The following is a 12,732-nucleotide window of genomic DNA, read 5'->3' on the forward strand; positions in this document are numbered from 1 at the left end:
ACTTGCCGTTGGATGTACCCCGAGGCGGTAAAATTTGCATGAGTTAAGTAGGTCTGTGGAGCGTCGCCGCAGGCGCGGGCGCAGACTCCGACAGTACCCGTTACTCATGGGGACACACTGACCTCGATATGGTCTTGCGAATCCATTATTTAAACGCCTCCATCAATAATCCTTCTTGTGTATCTGTGCGGACCTTTCTCATTTCCTTTTGACTCAAAAAGTTCAAGTTAAATATACATAATTGGCGGCTACCTGCTACTTCTTGCAGTTGATTGACAATGTTGCGTGTGACTGAGAGTTCAGAGGGTTTTCAAAGAATTCTAGCGTATATGGAACAATCGTACGGAAACATCGATGCGTTATGTAGACTGAATAACAGATGTATTTACATTGGTATATGTAATGCATTTCGGTTTTGTAACAAACAATAGCCTGGGGCTTTGTGTCGGCAAGTGTCAACGGCCTGGCCTGAACGCGCCCAAAAACCTGACCGATGGCGATGCTCTCACGATTACTCATTCACGTGAACATGGATTTATTTACATTCAATATACACTTAGGATCAATTTATTTCCCAATGATAATGAAAGTATTTTAAAGCCGTGTTAGATTCCTTGCAAAGGTTTTTGCACTTTACTGTATGATGATAATAGAAGTCGGTTGATCGTCTCACATTACGAGTAGTTTACTCAAATAGAGCATATCCTAGTCGTACAGGCGGTTGTCAAATTAACTTTATTCTTAGGTACAGCGTCTGGGCCATTCTTATAAATCTCTTGTTCTAATAATTATACGTCGTAAATTTACTAATTAAATGGTCAATCACACACTACATACGATTTCTGCAAATAACACGCTCGGTTTGCTCAACAAATAGAAGAAAATATTTGAAGGTATGTTTAGTATTCTTGTGGCATTGGACAGACAATAGTAAACATGGGCTTTTGGGGGTATTGACTGGAAGGATTAACAGCCACATTGTTGAGTATTCCCCGGCGTGAGAGGGAACAAAGAGTGTGTGCGGGTGCGCGGCGCGGTGTCGCCCGGAGATATGTGTGCGCGCGCATTGTGATGCAGCGCACGCTGCCGCCACTGCCACTGCCACTGCTCAAGGTCGCCATGCCTCGCGCTCCCATCACAACTGTTCAAAATGCATCCCTTTATGATCAATATTACTAATATACTTTACCTTGTTAAAAAAAACATTCAAGGAATTTAAGATTCTATAGCTTTTTATTTATACGTGTCTACATTATATCATATAATTAGCGTTAATCTGGATAAGAAATTGTCCTCGTGTATTAACGTCGCCAACGTGGTTCGTGTTATCAATCGCGTTGACAATAAACAATGGGTGGATAACCTTGCGATGATGTGAGATAATATAACGTTTGTCAGTACATTGTACAAGATAACGAGGGCTCCGACAAATTACCAGCTGAGTAGGACAATCCGTGACTCCTTTGTGACGTCAATTATTAAACATAGCTTAATCACAAAATGTATGGGAAATCCATTTTAGCGATTATTGCATAAATGGCCGGTTATGCTTGAAAGGCATAGCTTACTATAATCTCTGTTTTCAGTCGAACGAAGTTAACAGCACTTTTGTTTCGCACTCCCTTAAATAGCTGCAATGAATGCACAGTAGTTAGAGCACTCTCACTAAAACGTAGCTAGACATCTTTCGTCTGAGAACAGAGGCCTACTCCATACTTGGGTACGGCAGGCTGATTACGACGCCTACTTCCAGATGTACTTAGCGCAATACGGGTACCTGAGTCCTTCAGTCAGAAATCCTTCAAGTGGTCACATCATGGACGAGAGCTCGTGGAGAAGAGCCATCGCCGAGTTCCAGAGCTTCGCAGGACTGAACGCGACAGGTGAGCTTATCTACATTACGTATCAGATAATTTATTATCGAATGAAAGCCTGTTATTATTCCGCAATTTACAGCCGGTAGCGCATTTTTATGAGAACGTGTGACTCATAAGCGATATTAATGATATTTTATTTTTGTTCTATAAATTGTATTAATTTTACTTATTAAGCAATTTTAACGTTAAAATCCAATGCAAAGTTTTGTGTTCAATTTCAGTGTCAGAAAACATAGAAAAAATATCTTATCACTTCCGATCCTTGGCAGTTTACTCAAATATTTGGTTAACCAAATGGTAATTATTTATTTTATGAGTGATTCTAGTAAAACTTATTCGTTCATAACAATGTCCTTTGTCAATAATGCCACAAATGATTCAGTTTTGTAAATGTTATATGAAGGTGCCGACGTCCTCAAATATTCACGGCCCATTTGACTTTGATTAAAAGACAATCAATTGTGGTCTGTGAAAGCTGAAATAATTCCTTTGTTGTAACGTTGTAATCTACAATAGTTTACGCAAGTCGCGGTTACTCTCAGTTACTTGATTCGATCAAAATCAAATTAAAACCAATATTGTTATGCATGAAATAAATAAAATTAGACCGAATTTCTATTTGCTTTGAGATACGTGAGAAAATAAAACCGAATCAGTTATTCAAACAATAAAATAGTCCGTATCATCTATCAACACTTCAACATTCAAATGACGAGGAAGATAATAAATATGATCACGCTAATCAATCACTCTGTCAAGTTTTAAATACTGTTTAAAGACCAATTAGCTAGGTTTATAAAGTAGTGTAGGCAAGTTCCCATGATGTCTGTGTTAATTGATAGCGTTTATGCAGTAACAGTGAAAACGTCTCGTCAGTGAAGTGACAGTGCATTTCTTGAATTACATACGTTGACGTAATTAATGTGATGTTAGTCCACATCCGGGCCACCTTGGCCTTGTACCACCGTAATACTGAGTTACACAAGCAGTTAACCTGACATTTCATCAGGGTTGTTCGCATATTAAAGTTTTCTAGAAAAACTTCATTTATGAGTATTAGAATGGAGACTTGACGTTTAATGCTAGCTGTAACGTACTCGCTCGGAATATCTGATTTGTAGTATTTACATTTTAACGTTAACCCTTGCATTAGACGGCAAGCGGTCGTTAGGCCCACTCGGTCATCCAGTAGCCTTGGTCGGTTCTCATCACAGTTATTACAATCACATACATACACGAAGCAATTTATAAGCCTGCGCGTTCTCCAAGTATTTAAACACGCTAGAATTATGTGGGCAGAGCTCGAGTCGTCTTCGTACACGTACGTGCCTTGACACGAGAAGTAGTTTATTGGTCTTGACTATGACTGAAGCCGTGTTGTTATGTAAGCAAATAACGCACAGACGGCACATAAATACATTATTCATTATCGGTCACTGCACGAGTTCGGACGACCTGTCACTGACTAAGCGTTATGATTCGTTTAGGCTCTTTATGATGACGTTTACAAGAATTAAAATTTATAAAAATATATTCGTAGAATGATATTTGCTGAAATAAATTCGCGTATAGGTAATTCCTCTTCCGAGTGCAGTGATATTAAATATGAAGGAGTTTTCCTTATGGCGTATGATTTTTACAACTAAATTGTTATTCGCTGTAACTATGAATACAAATCAAAGAGGCTGCTGATGAATTCCAAGTCGGCAGGTGATGATGTCGCGCCGCGGCTCGCCCGTAGTTCCTGATTATTCAACGTTTTCCGCGTGCGGTTTTGGTCGGTGTGTTTGTGTAATTACTTCCTAGTCATCGTTCGATACAAAAAACATAAATTTGTCCTTTGACACACAGTAATGGTTAAACACCGTAAATGACATAATAATTGGTATTCAAATAGTCTTACGCACGCAAATAGATTTACTAATAATTGTGGATTTTCGATGTTTCGTTTGTATCCTTATAAATGAGACATTGTTTAAGTTTATTATTTTAACTTATATTGTTACAATGCTTGTTAACAGGTGAACTAGATGAGGAGACAACAAAAGTGATGTCCTTGCCGAGGTGCGGTGTGCGAGATAAAGTAGGCTTCGGAGAGAGTCGTGCCAAAAGATACGCGCTGCAGGGTGAGTGTACCTAACTACTGCCAAATTACCTCTTTTAGAAAATTTATAGACCAAGTCTGTGATTCAAAAGTAATACTCCTTTTTAACAATTTCTGCTAAAGAGATTCCGAGTTCTTAGACGTTAATAATTGTTTTGTTTGGCCAGGATCAAGATGGCGTGTGAAGAACCTAACGTACAAGATCTCAAAGTATCCGTCTAAGTTGAACCGTGCCGAGGTGGACGCCGAACTTGCCAAAGCCTTCTCCGTGTGGTCCAACTACACAGACCTTACTTTCACACAGAAGCGATCCGGACAAGTGCACATTGAAATCAGGCAAGTCTTTCAAAATTAAAAAAGCTTATTTTCTTTTCGTCAGCTCATTCAATTGATCTACACTCTTTTCTTTATTATTGCAATTTCACTTTTATTCAATAGACACAATTCGTATATTGCATCCCATAATTTAGGCAACAAATGTCAAACATTGCAACACTTTACATGAAACGCAGCTGTGAAATCACTTGCGTTGGAATTAAATAGATCTTATGAAACATCTCGTTAGGTTCTGAAACAGGCGACTGTATAATATGAAACGTAACGTTATCAGATCGAGTCTAGTTGAAAGTGTATACAAATAAATGATTCGTCCGCAATGAAATAAATTTATGTTTGTAGTGACTATTTCGTGGTCAGTCAGTCTGTTTACGATGACCGTTTAGATGAACGTAATCGGTGCCAGTGCAGTATTGTGTGTAGGGTTATTTGAATCAGTAATAATATGTTTTTCGTCACAATCCACGGCTAATCTTTGTTGCGTAACTGAATGGTTGTCATTGAACGACTCGTAACGCACGTAACTACTTATAGTTGTACATCATGCAAAACTGAATGAATTGTATTGTTGTTTAATTTATTAACGTAAACGGGTCACAAAACGTTTCTTTATTTTGTTATTGTAAAATATAAATGCAATATTAAGTGTCTAGAAAGCAAAAGAGGATATTTGAAATAGATGTTCTTGACTACCTACTATGGTGATATTCATTTACTTAGCCGGGTAAATAAGTTGGCAATAAAGATAAGGGCTAGACCCTCCCTAAACCTTTCATGGTCGCTCGCTAGGCGGGGACATATAGTCAATAATGACAAATCGTGGTATTGCCCTTGACGGACTATTTTCATCATATATTTATGTATTTAATGTTTATGTTTATTCTTTGCAGGTTCGAGAAAGGAGAGCACGGAGACGGTGATCCTTTCGATGGTCCTGGTGGCACCCTCGCCCACGCTTACTTCCCTGTGAGTATATTAACTAATAATAAGATTTTTTTGGTTTTCGAATACGTATGATTTGATTGGCCTCTGAGCAATGAGGTCGTCTGTGGCTTGCGGCCGATAGACGCGAAAATATCACGGAGTGATTAATGACTCTATCTAATAGATCGATATCGTTTTGGTCATACTTTTTGAAGCAAAATATTTTATATAGCTTCAACTATGTTATTATTATTGAATAATAAAACCCCCTTAAACGATATTAATAACGAATGTATTTGTTCAACTCGCACCAATTACTGAACTCACTGTTAATGGACCACCAGACAGTGCAAATATAAAATCTAAAAATAAATATGCTCTGTCGTAAATATAATCATGTTTGACAAATATTGCCAATTAGAGTGTTACAAGAATAGTCTGTTGGTATACAAATCGTGTCATCATTCCTGATCCCTATCCACTGGCCAATAGTTGTGGCACAATAAAACATTCTACATAATGATGTCGTTACAAATAAAACTAACGGATGTAACAGATTGTCCTAAACAGTGAAAGTGCGCACGTATCGGTAATGTGATAATCAAAGGCTTTGTCGGCCGAAACGAATTATAATATTCGTTCCGTTTAGTACATTCTCTAACTGTAACTCTCATGCTCTAATTTATTGATAGCTTGCTAAATACTAACAAAACTCACCTTTCTTTAATGCGGATTGTACAATCACGATCGGCATCATCCGTGTTCCGTTTCATTTCATTTCATTTCAACACTAATTGATAACTATTTGCAAAAGATAAATATACTGACCAAACTGTCATTGATAATTTTTGGGGAAATTAAATCTAGTAACTTTAAAAAATCCTTTTTCTATTAGTATTACCTGTAATTGGTTGAAAATTCTCGCACTTTAGTTTATATAGATGTCAGGAGAAATCCTTCGCACATAACCCCAAACAGGATATCACTGTTTAAGAAACTAGTTAGGTACAGAGTGCGAACATTATCTCCATGGCTTACTGACAGACTTTGGCTAACGTGACCAACACTATAATGTGCAAAGTAAACACAAGATAACTTTATCCGTTCTAAGACATACATAAACACACTCAGACAAGCAAGTACTTATGTGCAGTGATGTATGTGGGAGTTTTAAAACAAGCGGCTATTAAATTTTACTTTTTTTGTCCCTATGAAAAGTTTATTTTCTTTGCAATTAGCCCTTGGACAATGTTAGCAAATTAACCTGTGTTTCTCTTTGTCCAAAATTGGGAATGTCAATTTCCCTTACTTTAAATGAATGATTTTTTGAAAACGTACAGTACTCATACGTTTCTTTAAATATTTTCCGCGTACTCAATGAAGCTGTAGTTTACGTACACGGGGATATTCAAATGAGATATTGTAGAATCAATCAAGTTGATTACCAAGAACTGTGTACGTGAGGTTGACAAAGGTTTTATAACAATATGCCAATTATTGATTCATCGGTAATGATGCTTGTTTTCCTTAATCTCGTGTTTTTTGCTCGCAGGTGTACGGTGGCGATGCTCACTTTGATGACGCCGAGATGTGGTCCATTAACTCGAGGAGGGGCACCAATCTGTTCCAGGTAATTATGCGGAACAACTGCCCTTTAATAGTTGTATCATTTGTGATAAATATGTGTACTTTGTTTAGTCTTTCCCTTCTGTTAAAGTATCTTTACATTGACGCAAAGTTTACGTTTACGTCAATGTTTTTTGCGAGTTTATATCTTGCTGTCTATGTTATTAACTGTTACGGTTGGAGATAATCGGTTTCATTGTGTTGATTGTAAATATGAACGAATCTTCTTTATTTTCTTTAATGTGTTTATATGTAAATCTTTCGCAGGTGGCAGCTCACGAATTCGGTCACTCACTAGGGTTGTCTCACAGTGATGTTCGTTCCGCACTCATGGCTCCCTTCTACAGAGGATATGACCCTGCCTTCCAGCTAGACCAGGACGATATCCAGGGTATCCAGGTCAGTATCATCTTATATATTTTATTTAACTCTTCAAATAAAGAAAAAATGGATACGAGGAAAATGTAGATGCTATTTGTCCTACTTTTGATTAAAAAAATATTATCAGTGCGATTATTATGATGTACTATCATTTTATTGTCTGAATTAAGGAGGTATTTAAGTTATCAAGAACGCATTTCATTAAATCCACATGAATAAAATTTCACAGGCTCTCTACGGTCATAAGACGCAGACTGACATCGGTGGTTCAGTGCCAGTGCCATCTATCCCTCGTGCCACTACTCAACAACCTTCAGCTGAAGACCCCGCGCTCTGTGCGGACCCCAAGTTTGACACCATCTTCAACTCCGCTGACGGCGGCACTTTCATCTTCAAGGGTATGTTACATCATTAAATTGAAAAATAATCCATCGAGCTAACTGTTTTTTATAGAAAACAAACAAATCTGATAAGTTGCGAAGTGTCAATTTAATTACATTAATAGCTCAATTCTCTATTACTATCGACTACCGACAACCCGTCACGAAAAAAATTGTATCAAAATCTGACGACGATGACGGGTGGCGTAGGAAACATTTTGGCAGTACATTCTAAATGTCAGAATTTCGATACTCGACGGTACCGATTGAACAGAATCGCGCTATAGATGCTGTCCTAGTAGACTCACCCCCGGTTTCTGAGTACATTTAGCAGTAGTTTATGTAGTAACACATGAATTAATCATGAATAAATCTTTCAACAGGTGAACACTATTGGCGTCTGACCGAGGACGGCGTCGCCTCCGGCTACCCCCGACTGATCTCCCGCGCATGGCCTGGTCTCCCCGGCAACATCGACGCTGCCTTCACTTACAAAAACGGCAAGACCTACTTCTTCAAGGGATCTAAGTACTGGAGGTATAACGGACAGAAGATGGACGGAGAATACCCGAAAGAAATTAGTGAAGGTACGTTTTTAAAAACATAGAATAAGTAAGTACATTATTTTCGCTGTTGACTTCTTCGGTCATAATCAGTCAAGAAAGTCAGGAAACTAAGTTATATAATTTATCATTATATTTTAATGGTCCGTAAATAATATATAACCTTGTATGTAAGTATGCAATTACCAAGTCGTCTTCAAAAGCCTAGCTTGGCACTTCCAAAACAATGGTGATGATGAATAATTAACATGGAATTTTTCCACCAGGTTTCACCGGCATCCCTGACAACCTCGATGCTGCACTTGTATGGTCCGGCAACGGCAAAATTTACTTCTACAAAGGCTCCAAGTTCTGGCGGTTTGACCCGGCCCAGAGGCCTCCAGTCAAGTCTACGTACCCCAAGCCACTGTCCAACTGGGACGGTATTCCTGACGGCATTGATGCTGCTCTACAGTACACTAACGGCTACACGTACTTCTTCAAGGGCGGCTCGTACTGGCGGTTTAATGATAGAACTTTCAGTGTAAGTGGCTTACTCTTTAACTGTTTGTATATTTTAAACTTTATCGTTGTGCCATTACAATTATGACACTTTATGGTAAGTTTAGTAGTCTAACTTTAAAGCCGTTTCTGTACAGCTGACAGTGACACTACGTTATAAACATACTCACTGCCCGCAAATATCGTTGGGATGGAGTCAGAAACTCATAACTATTCTGTAACTTAGAAAAAGAAGAGTTTTGTATTGATTTTAAATGACAACGGCTTAATGGACATTTATTTTTCCTCAGGTGGACTCAGATAACCCAGCGTTCCCTCGTTCCACCGCTTTCTGGTGGCTGGGATGCAGCAGCGCGCCGCGAGGCACCGTCGGAGGTAACGCGCGACTCTCTCACTCGCCCGTGCCCGACGACGAAGACGTCGGAGACATTCTGTTCGACGCAGGTAGGAGGGGGGCCTGGACGTCGCGACAAACATGACTTTGACCATACTGACTTTATATTATTATACAGATGCTAAAGAAAACTATTATACTTGTAATGTTGACGATACTGAAGAGAATTAGACGTGATCAAGTTATAAAATGATATTGATCATTGACTTTTTTATACTTGACGTGATGTACTTACATAAAGAAAAACTAAAAAATATATCTGTATACGTTTCGCGTATTGGATAAAAAATTGCGATTTGTAGAGATAACTCAAGATATTTATCATGACTGTATTGGACTTTTTTTAAGATTGGATCGAATGTATTCTTTTGACTTTACTTAAAGAACTGTAGAGTATAGCACCCTAAAGTTAGAAACAACGGACTTTACCACTCGTCAATTCCACTGTTATGTGTTAGCTATCGTGTCTATGTGAATGTCTATATCTATTAGTTGTACTGTTTACCCTTCTTGTCAACCTGTTGTAGAATTATCTGAATTGTTGATCAATGCAGACCTACCCTATAATTGTATTTTGTTACGATAATACTTTTATTACCTAAAATTACCTCTTCTTAATACATTTTTCGTGAACTAACTACAGAACTAACATTGATTTCCTCCATTTACTAACAAAACGTCGTAACTACTAATAATTTTTCAGCTTTAATAACAATTAACTTGTTTGGAAATGCAATTAACTCTGATAATTATAGTGGCCACTAACATTGACTCAGTTTGATCTTTGATGACACTGAGCGCTCCGCTTATGTTGCCTTCTAACATTGGAAGAAAATTTGTTACCCGCTAATTGTCCGGAGCTTATGGTGATTGTGCAGTGGCAGACGGTGGCCGGTCCCTGCGACCTGACGACTGAGCGGCTTCTGGGCGCCTCCAACCTACCTGCCGTTGTTAAAACCCAAAGCAAACTTCTTTACAAACTAAAAAGAACAATAACTTTTAACGAGGAAAGTTCAAGTTGCAAAAACATTTCGTCCTACACAGTTTGCTTTGGAATTTAACAACGCAATAAAATCGCGCAATGTTTTTGATGAAAGAGTTTAGTCTCACCTTGCAACGCAAGCACAAGTTGTTGTGGCACAAGCACCAAGTTAATAAACTTTTACCCCTCAAAGATCAGTACACCCATAAATTGGTAAATATTTGCAGAATCGACTCATTAAAAATTAATTCTAAACCAAATAAAAAATCTTTATTACAAAAATAAGTTAGCAAATATTGTAGTCGATTCCACAAATATGGTGTTTTTAAGTTGTGTTTATTCAATTTTCACTATTTGTGTTGAATGTCTGCACCGAGATAATATTTGTGTGTGTTATCACAGTTTTGTTAATGACATAAACAACAAACAGTCACCGTGTTACGAACGTACAACACAAGCGGTGGCTGGGCGTGTCCACGTGTCCACGTGTCGATGTGTGTGTTTTGTTTCTAGGTGTAAAATCATCCGCTCCCCGATCATTCTTCTGGTTCAGGAAATAGCCTCGGTGAAGTGTTCCTGAACGTTGTACATAGATTGCATAAAGAACAAAGACTCAATTAGTTACATACAATATAAGCGAATACCAGTGAGATTATAGAACATAAGCGGTGATTTTAGTACCGGCGAGCTTGTCACGCGCTGCCTGTACGTCCTATTTCATTTCACGTTTGCATGTTTACTGCATGTTAGTTAGTTGGCACTTGCGGTGGCGGGATCACGCCAGCTGGCGGCTGGTTCATACATCGCTACGAATAATGCTTTGCTTAAACATAATATTCTAGTACTAACAAGTTTATTTCTGTACAATCAGCAATGAATTTGTTATTCATAATTCACATAATCATTAAACCTTAATGGGCTCTCGGTGTCTTTCACTATGGTTCGGGGACTAATTCTATAGTTAGCGTTATTGGTAGTTAGATCACCGGTAGTATTAGTTGTAGCACAAATTACTACAGGGTTGGTTTTAAATTTGTTTCGTTAGATATTGATGTAAAACTCATCGGTTTCCAGGGCTGTCGAAGCATAAAATAAATGTTATCGTGTTGAAAATTTAGACAAACGCTGACACCGTTCATTGTCCTAAGACTAATGAAGATCAGCATCAGCGTAAGATAAGCTTTTAAACAAGTTTTATGGTTTTAAAAGCACACAGTTTTATAGTGTTTAGATTGTCAGCACATTATAACATTACGAACTAATAACATTTTTCTTCGTGATTGTGGTTTTAATGGATATTGCAAAATATGAACATGATGTCTTTTATGACCGCACTCGTATTATAATGGGTTAAACTTTGATACGGTGTAATATGTACATGTATGTAACATGTAGAGTAGATGTGTTACAGACCGAACGAAATAAATGTTCATATTCATCTTTACATAAGTTTTGTAACTAACCAAGCGTGACGCATGAAACTGACTTTTAAGTATAAACAGATTAAGTACAGAACAAGAATTTAATTCCATTTAATTATTTTTTACTAAATTTGGACATTTTCAATGTAGGTAGAAGTAATGCATGTAAATAGCTACAAGTGAAGTAAATTGTAAATATTTTGAGTAGATAGTAGTATTAGTAGTGTTGCACTTAGGGGTATCGGTTACGGTGAACTAAATATATCTTGCTAAAGGCAAGTTGATGTTTCAGTGATCAGCGTTCAGTCTGACGGAGCTAGACTGTAACATGAGGTTCACCCGTGGCCCCGAGCCGCTTCGTTTATTAGGAGGGCTTTACGTCCTCCGCCGCGACATCACTCATCCGCATCTGTAGGTTTTATTTAATTTCATTTTGATTTTATACCGTCAACTGCACCTTCGAATCGACGGTTTCGACATCTACCATACAGATTCATATTGATTGTTATATGTTAAATGTCGTGCACATGTCTATTAAATCGTTGTTACTATGCACTAAATGTTGATTGCAATCCACATAGTCCACAGTGGCACCCGCGCACTCGAGTGTCTCGCGCGAGTTAGCGTTAAGCATAACATTGGTATGTGTGCAGGTGACCCGGATTCTCCGGAGAGCAGCGGGCGCAGCGGCGCAGCAGTGGCGCGCGCCTCGCTCGCGTCATTGCTGTTGATGGTGGCGGCGATGCTGGCGTCACGAGCCTAGCGCGCCCGAGCGCCTCTGAGCGCCACCAAGCGCTTCCAAGCAAGTTCGAGCGCTTACGTGCGCTCCCCAGCTCCGGACGATCATGTTCGGACCGCGTCGCTGACTGTGATCGTGTGGTGTGTGCGTGTTCGCGTTCGGTATATTGTGTATAGCGAACGCACTGCTGTGATGACGAGTGCACCTTTTTATACTGTTGCGAGAACGATAATTTAATGCGAAGTCATAGTTTTTATACTTAATATAAATAGATGATGTAAGCTCGAGTGTGATATTGAAGTAAGGTATGATTTTTTATATTAAAATATTTAAAGATAACAGAAAAATTGTATTTTATTCTATTTCAACATTTCCTTTATTTTGCACGTTTCAAAATTAAATAAGTTTGACGTGTTGAGTGTGTGAAACCCCATCACACAAAATTGATCTCATGTTGTAGAACACAACCAGACGTGTGTTTAAACAAATAGTTGCACAATGAAG

At 38.4% G+C, this 12,732-nt stretch overlaps 1 protein-coding gene across 11 annotated transcripts in view; it reads left to right on the forward strand.

Annotated features, from left to right (window-relative positions):
• Mmp1 (Matrix metalloproteinase 1) overlaps nucleotides 1-12,575 on the forward strand; it is a 28,731-nt gene extending 16,156 nt beyond the window's left edge. The window contains exons 3-15 of one of the 11 annotated variants that reach the window (XR_012960018.1): nucleotides 1,730-1,883; nucleotides 3,899-4,003; nucleotides 4,149-4,317; nucleotides 5,208-5,283; nucleotides 6,794-6,871; nucleotides 7,135-7,266; nucleotides 7,478-7,646; nucleotides 8,012-8,215; nucleotides 8,458-8,714; nucleotides 8,983-9,136; nucleotides 10,582-10,773; nucleotides 11,782-11,900; nucleotides 12,143-12,165. Coding sequence is in view for 3 of the 11 variants with exons in the window: in XM_076129479.1 (XP_075985594.1) it covers nucleotides 1,730-1,883; nucleotides 3,899-4,003; nucleotides 4,149-4,317; nucleotides 5,208-5,283; nucleotides 6,794-6,871; nucleotides 7,135-7,266; nucleotides 7,478-7,646; nucleotides 8,012-8,215; nucleotides 8,458-8,714; nucleotides 8,983-9,136; nucleotides 12,143-12,252 (1,608 nt within the window). In the remaining 8 variants the exon portion in view is untranslated. Of the gene's footprint in view, nucleotides 1-1,729; nucleotides 1,884-3,898; nucleotides 4,004-4,148; nucleotides 4,318-5,207; nucleotides 5,284-6,793; nucleotides 6,872-7,134; nucleotides 7,267-7,477; nucleotides 7,647-8,011; nucleotides 8,216-8,457; nucleotides 8,715-8,982; nucleotides 9,137-10,581; nucleotides 10,774-11,781; nucleotides 11,901-12,142 lie in introns of all 11 variants that reach the window. The other 10 variants (XR_012960023.1, XR_012960021.1, XR_012960025.1 and 7 more) reach the window with 10 other exon arrangements.
• The last annotated feature ends 157 nt before the right edge of the window (nucleotides 12,576-12,732 follow it).

Source organism: Anticarsia gemmatalis, chromosome 2 (assembly GCF_050436995.1).
Source record: "Anticarsia gemmatalis isolate Benzon Research Colony breed Stoneville strain chromosome 2, ilAntGemm2 primary, whole genome shotgun sequence".
Classification (NCBI taxonomy): domain Eukaryota; kingdom Metazoa; phylum Arthropoda; class Insecta; order Lepidoptera; family Erebidae; genus Anticarsia; species Anticarsia gemmatalis.